At 42.7% G+C, this 6,343-nt stretch overlaps 1 protein-coding gene across 2 annotated transcripts; it reads left to right on the top strand.

Moving 5' to 3' along the window:
• Positions 1 to 950: 950 nt before the first annotated feature.
• OARD1 (O-acyl-ADP-ribose deacylase 1) lies at positions 951 to 6,094 on the top strand. 2 transcript variants are annotated; one of them, XM_082414955.1, is made up of 5 exons: positions 951 to 1,036; positions 1,385 to 1,529; positions 2,552 to 2,610; positions 3,641 to 3,753; positions 5,146 to 6,094. In XM_082414955.1, the coding sequence occupies exons 1-5, from the start codon at positions 998 to 1,000 to the stop codon at positions 5,246 to 5,248; spliced, it is 459 nt and encodes a 152-aa protein (XP_082271081.1). In that variant the 5' UTR covers positions 951 to 997; the 3' UTR covers positions 5,249 to 6,094. The 2 variants fall into 2 exon arrangements, with proteins under 2 accessions (XP_082271081.1, XP_082271082.1); XM_082414956.1 differs by lacking the exon at positions 3,641 to 3,753.
• Positions 6,095 to 6,343: the final 249 nt, after the last annotated feature.

Consider the following 6,343-nt stretch of genomic DNA (forward strand, 5'->3'; position numbering starts at 1 on the left):
GATACGCTCCTGGGGCTAATGCGCAAGCGCCGTTCTACCCAACTCGCTGTCTCGTTACGCATGCCCGGGCGGCGGCGGGGTACTCCATGGAATTTACCACCGGAAGTTCAGCGGCCATCACCAAAGAGTGCAGGTTCGGCTAGCTAGCTAGAGGGGCTCGTTTCCGCCCCGCTCCCAGGTGGTGGGCGGCCATCTTAGGTGCGTGCAATTAAGAGCTTTGGCGGGATTGGCTCCACATCTGGGCTCTTCTCCTGCTCCCCACCTACCAGAGCCCTTCCCCGCGGGGCGGGACCTCCTAACGGCCGACTCCTTTCCAGGGGAAGGGTAACCCCGGTACGTTGGGGCTTTGAACGAGCCTCCTCGCTCCCTACCACAGGACCTCGGGACAGGCCCCACGCCCTCGCTGATCCGCCCTAGGGTAGGAAACAGAGAATGGGACGCCTCTCTAGACTTCTTCCCCCAACTCCCCCCAAAAGATGATGGTGAGCCTTCCTTGAGAGGCCGCCTTCCCTCTCCACTTGCCCCCGCCTCGGCAGTACACTCCCCCAGGCCTGTATACTCCCTAGTTGCGGCTTAACGGGACTGTGGCCAAGTCCCACCTTTTTGCTTATGGGCCAGATCCAATGGGGAAATACTTTTGCATCTTGCAGGGAAAAGGAGACTCTTGAATCAGCCTTGCTCGGCGCGGGCGCGGGGAAAGGAGGAGGCGGGTCCTAGGACCGCCTTTCTTCCGCTCCAGGAAAGCGCGAAATGCGAGCGGGGCCCGTCAGCCTCCGAAACCAGGCATTCTTTCTTTTTCTTGCCCCAGAAGAGTTTTGTATTACTTCCTAGAGGCGAACTTACTTTTCAGCGATAAACGGTGGGGGGAAAATGTTCGTACGTGGGTGGTCAGGGCAGTCTGAATGTAATATATTCAGGTTGCCTAAGCATTTTTACTTCCTTTCCCCTTTTTATAGCTGAAGAAACACTTAAATTCTGGAAATAGCGACTCAGTATCATGGCTGGCAGCCCTAATGAAGATTCAGAAGGAAGCAGAGTGCGTAACAACTATTAATTTATTGAACTGAAATTCAGAATAATTGAGGTCAAAAGCATAAACACTTTTTAATTAAACCAATAATTGAATTGTCTTTTTCTCTCTCTCTCTCTCTCCTGCTGATTTACTTTAGAAAGGCTGATACAGTCCTAGGCAGAGACCACCCATCGCTTTCTTTTGCACATGCTTTAATTCGCTTTAGATAACCCCTTAAATTAAATTCTGAGGATTTGTCTTTAAATGAAGGAGGGACGGAGGAGAAGTGGTGGTGGGCACAGTAAAGGAAAAGAAATAGCTTAGTATTTTTCTGTCACTAATAAAACTTTTCTTTCCCTTTGCACATTTTAGATTACTTATGTGAAAGGAGACCTTTTTGCATGCCCCAAAACAGACTCTTTAGCCCATTGTATCAGTGAGGACTGTCGAATGGGCGCTGGGATAGCTGTCCACTTCAAGAAGAAATTTGGAGGGGTGCAGGAACTGTTAAATCAACGTGAGTTTTGAAAACAGCTGACCTTATCTGCCCTGGCTAGAGCATCTTTTGATGCTCTTGTTATACTTAATTATTAAACAAGATATACATGCACAGATGGGGTTCCTAACTACTGAGTCCTATTAACTCTGCAGATTTTTTCCTCGACAAAAATGGCCTCTAGTTTGGGTCCTTATCACACGAAACCTGAATTCTTGTAAAAGTTTTAAATTTCTTTCCCCTCTTTTATAAATCTTGATAACATTACTCCATTTCTCTGAAACCTTTAATAACTCTGAAGTGCTTAGCAAAGTCCACAGATTTTAGCTTGGCATTCAAGATCCCCTGTTTACCTATATTGTGCTTATGCTTCAAAGAGTTTAGAACCTTTTCCTTACAGACTCCTCCCATCACTTTCTATCAGTGATTTTAAACCAGAGATGTGTATCAGAATCACACGTGGGCTTCTGAAACGGTTGCTCAGGCCACAGTCCAGGCTTACTGAATCAGAGTCTCCACTGGTGATTCTGATCCCAGCCTTTAAGAAAGCAACTTCTTACTGCTTTGTATTATATTTATTTCTAAGCATGACACGTTCTCCTGATTGAAAACTCTTTAATAATTAAGAACTTTTTAATACGTCTATGTTCCCCTTAATGCTTAACGCATTAGCTGTTTTTGTATGTAAAAGGATTATTATTAAACATATTTGGCAAGTAAAAAGTGCTGTACATTCTAAAACATTTCACGGCAATGGACATTAAAGTTTTTTAAGTGAACAAGTAAGAGTATATTTGAAAATGCAGCAGGACCAAAGATGGGGTGTGAGGAAAACATGATTCAGAAAACATTAATAAGAAAGCTGGAAGTTAAGGAATGCAGTATTTAGGAAGGCTGATAAGGATCAAAGTGTTCTTCAGGGTTGAAAATTCTAGTTCTGAAGTAGACTCAAATTTATAAAGATTTTTTAAAAAATCTAAGAATGGAGATCAGTGTTTTGGTTTTCAATTTCTTTTTTACTATTAAATAACTGTTTTTCTTAGAAAAAAAGTCTGGAGAAGTGGCTGTTCTGAAGAGAGATGGGCGATATATATATTACCTGGTAAGATGGGGCCAATTCTCAATAAGTTCTAAGGACTGGTAAACCAGTGGGCTGTACTGCATTTATGTTGATCACAGTGTTTCATTCCAGACAACCAGAGATGTCAAAAAGCTGACCTCATGCCAACTCAGATCCAGAAGTGGTGGCTATTTGGTGCACTGGATTAGAAAGGAACATGAGGCTGCATCCCAGCTCCATGGGAAAGAGTAGTGATATTCACCAAAGACCTGTGTTATGAGACTTGCAAAAGTTAGGGATGCCTCCCATAGTTTAATTCCTTCCTAATCACAGTAAGATAGAGACAATAAAGTCTCAAGAGATAGATTGCCCAAAGGAGTTTTTCTCTCAGTCTTCCCTATCAAATGCAGTGCCAAGTAATACTCATCTCCTTTCCTGCCTGCTTCCTCAACGTGGGATTCTTTCACTATCCAAATGGTCTTTGGCCTCAGAAAGAGTGCAGCTTCTTGGCGATGGTGCTAGATGACTTATAGACAAGTCACTACAAGCCTGATTTGGACAGCACACTGAGTGGGGACATGTCCTAGCCTCTTTGAATGTCCTTAATGCTACTGTGACTTCCAGTCTTGTTTGGAATGCTACCAGTTTGTCTCTGTTCTTTTATAGGGAAATAAAAGGCAAGCACAGTTTTTAAATAAATAAACCTAACAGGAAATTTTTAGGTGTTATGGATTCTTCCTTGTTACAGATATGCAGCTTATCTCTTGGAAGTGGCACAGAAACTTTCACCTACTTTGTTTAAAAACAGTAGACAATAGGCACACCTGCTAATCTGGTTTTCTTGGGAAAAGGAAAGATTATTATATGGCAGTGTCTGGGTTTCTCAGGCTCTACGTAGTGGATTTCTGAGGAGCTCCCGTAACTGGAAGGGACAGTATGACATTTGTCATCTAGACTATTCTATAAAAATATACTTATTATTTTAATTATCAGGATGTTGGGAGAATATGATGACTTTTCTTTGGCTCTCATTTTGGACTAATGGAAATTTGAATTCGTTCTTTGTACTTAGATTACAAAGAAAAGGGCTTCACACAAGCCAACTTACGAAAACTTACAGAAGAGTTTAGAGGCCATGAAGTCCCATTGTCTGAAGAATGGAGTCACCGACCTCTCCATGCCAAGGCAAGGAAATCCAGGGCCCTAAATGAAGACTTGATTAGTGGGGTTTACTGTCTTACCCAAAGACAAGTGACTTAAAAGCTTAATGTAACCTAAAATACAGACGTAAAGGCGGAAAAATTTCAAAACATTTAAAAATCATCAGTAAACAAGTTGTCAGATCTTAGCCTAAGGCGTGCCCATCTTTTAGCCTGGGCTGAATGAATCAGGATGATTAAACCACAGACCTGCCTCAGCCTACTTAGTAGGGAGGAGCCGTCGTTCACAGACACTTGTTGAATTCTGGGCATCCTCTACCTGAAGCTTGGCCTCTGTTTCTGAAGCAATACAGCTAAAGAACAAAGACTGAGCAATTGTGATTTCTCTCTGGGCCACTTCAGGTGTCCCAAACCTGTTAATCCTGTGTGAAGAAAGTTGTAAGTTATCACTGCGTTTTAAACTGCATGCTTGTTTGTGTTCAGTGTGGACAGTAGCCAGAGGGTAGGTCCCTGATGTAATGTCTTAGACCCTAGATATTGGGGACTTAAGGGACTGATGTTAGGGGTTCAATATCCCCTTTGTTTCCTTTTCAGGAAATAGGCTTGGGGTCCCTTCTCTTCTTGTCAGACTAGTTTTGTCAGTGCTGAGCATGCATGCGGGTTTATTCCAAGGTCTAAGTTACTTAAGAGCGTGGCTACATGGTCCCTCATCTTACGCTGGTCTTTAATATATTCATCGCTTATGTACCAGAAACTTTTTTTTAACACAGTTTTTTCAGGTACTTAACCACATTTATAGAAAATTAGCAATTTTAATCCTCTCTTTTTACCCTAGGGATATTGAGGATCAGTTAAGTAACATCTTGGAAGAAAGGTGCCAGGTAGTAAGAGTTTTGTGGGCCGATTGAGGTTTCCCACCAGAGTGCTGCAAAGATCTGAATTACAGTCAGCTTGGCATTTCCCAACATTCCCTCTTGACTTCCTGTGTGCAGAGATCCTGTCCCTTTGTCATTCTCCTTTTTATCTTCCTTAACATTTCATTATCATAAGTGTATTTTAAAAATACCAACCTTTTGCCATCCACCCACAGCTAGTTTTCATCAGTAGAAATAGAAGGATAGTAAGTTCTTCCATCTCACTGCAGTTATACACTTCTAAACGTAGCCTGAAGTAACTGGGAAGTGGTACTTTATTAGGCAAAAGAGAAGTGACAGCTATTGGATGTTAGGGCTGTCTAGGAAACAGCCTTCGGTGACTCAAAATAGGAGTTAACTTCCCAATTCCCACCATGGCTGCCTATAGGTGTGAGACCAGATAAGATCTTAGGCTTTGGGTGGATGCAGCCTAGAGGAAGAGGGAAGGAGTGTTTTCCTAGATACCTTCATCACAACCAGTGGGGATGTTTTGTCTTTTTCAGGATTGGATGTGGTCTTGATCGTCTGCAATGGGAAAATGTATCTGCGATGATTGAGGAGGTCTTTGAGGCAACAGACATCAGAATTACTGTGTACACACTCTGAACAGATGAGCATTTTGGATATGTCTACCTTCTGTGTCATCTGGGCCTTAGGACTGAGTAAACTGACCTTAAAATGGTCAGAGGAAAGTTTCATGTGAAGTAGTCTGTGTCACAGGCCAGACTTCGGTTGCTGTATTCTCATGATTAGACTGGGACTCTGGAGGAGGGATTGCTTGGGAAGTGTTGCTGGGAATTTTTTTTTTTTTTTTCCAGGAAGGTAAGGCATAGATGGCCTGATATTAGGTGGGGAAGCCAAATGTTGGGCCTATGACCCCTGTTTTGCTAGGGATGCTACTTGATTTGTTTGGGTTGCCACTAGGTGTCAGCATTGCTTCTACTTCTCTGCTGTTTACGAGAAATTTCAGGAAGGATGAACATTTCAGTTAATTTTGCATCTTTTGTCATTTGTGCACTTACCTGGTATTATCCTTATGTCATAAAATTCATCCTAGGAGAGAATTATGGGTTCGGTTTTGTTTAAATTACAAGAAAGAGTTTTATGTTGTTGACAAGGAATTTGTGGTGACAAGAATGGAAAAATAAATATCTTCTTGGGGGGGTGGGCAATGATGTCCTGTGCACATGTCTGTGTTGTTCTGGACTTGGGTAATGGAGGGTTCACCTGTAACTTAATCCGGAGGAGTCAGATAGAGGGTCCAGTACGAAGAGCAGCAAAGTGAGAAATAAGACATCAGAATGGGCAAGAACTGTGGGTCAGCACACTGGAAAGGCAGGCTTTTAGAATCTCCCCGTGGTGAGCTCCTGCTCTCTTTTGTCCACCACATAGGTTCTGTGATTGAACCTGTCTGAATTCAATCATGAAACAAATAAAATACTGTATGTGAAATATGTGGCAAAGTTCTTAGTGTGGAGTAATGCCTCAATAAATCAGTAGTTCTCAACAAAACCCATATGAATCTCCTTAAAAAAAATAAAGGTCCACTTCCTCCAAAAAAGAATTCTAATTTGGTAGTGGGCGGGGGGGGGGGGGGCGGGGGAGAGTGGCCCTGTTTCTTTGTGTTTTTAAGCTCCAGAGGATTCTGATGTGTGGCCACCTGGGATCGAAAACTGTAAATATTAGTCCCCTTTTTTTCTA

Source organism: Balaenoptera physalus (assembly GCF_965194825.1).
Source record: "Balaenoptera physalus genome assembly, chromosome: 11".
Taxonomy (NCBI): domain Eukaryota; kingdom Metazoa; phylum Chordata; class Mammalia; order Artiodactyla; family Balaenopteridae; genus Balaenoptera; species Balaenoptera physalus.

What these genes read in the sequence shown, in the direction of transcription:
- OARD1 (XM_082414955.1), top strand. Translation starts at nt 998, where the DNA reads ATGGCTGGCAGCCCTAATGAAGATTCAGAAGGAAGCAGA. An exon ending in AAGATTCAGAAGGAAGCAGA is followed by an intron (nt 1,037 to 1,384) that starts GTGCGTAACAAC and finishes TGCACATTTTAG; the next exon opens with ATTACTTATGTGAAAGGAGA. An exon ending in GGCGATATATATATTACCTG is followed by an intron (nt 2,611 to 3,640) that starts GTAAGATGGGGC and finishes CTTTGTACTTAG; the next exon opens with ATTACAAAGAAAAGGGCTTC.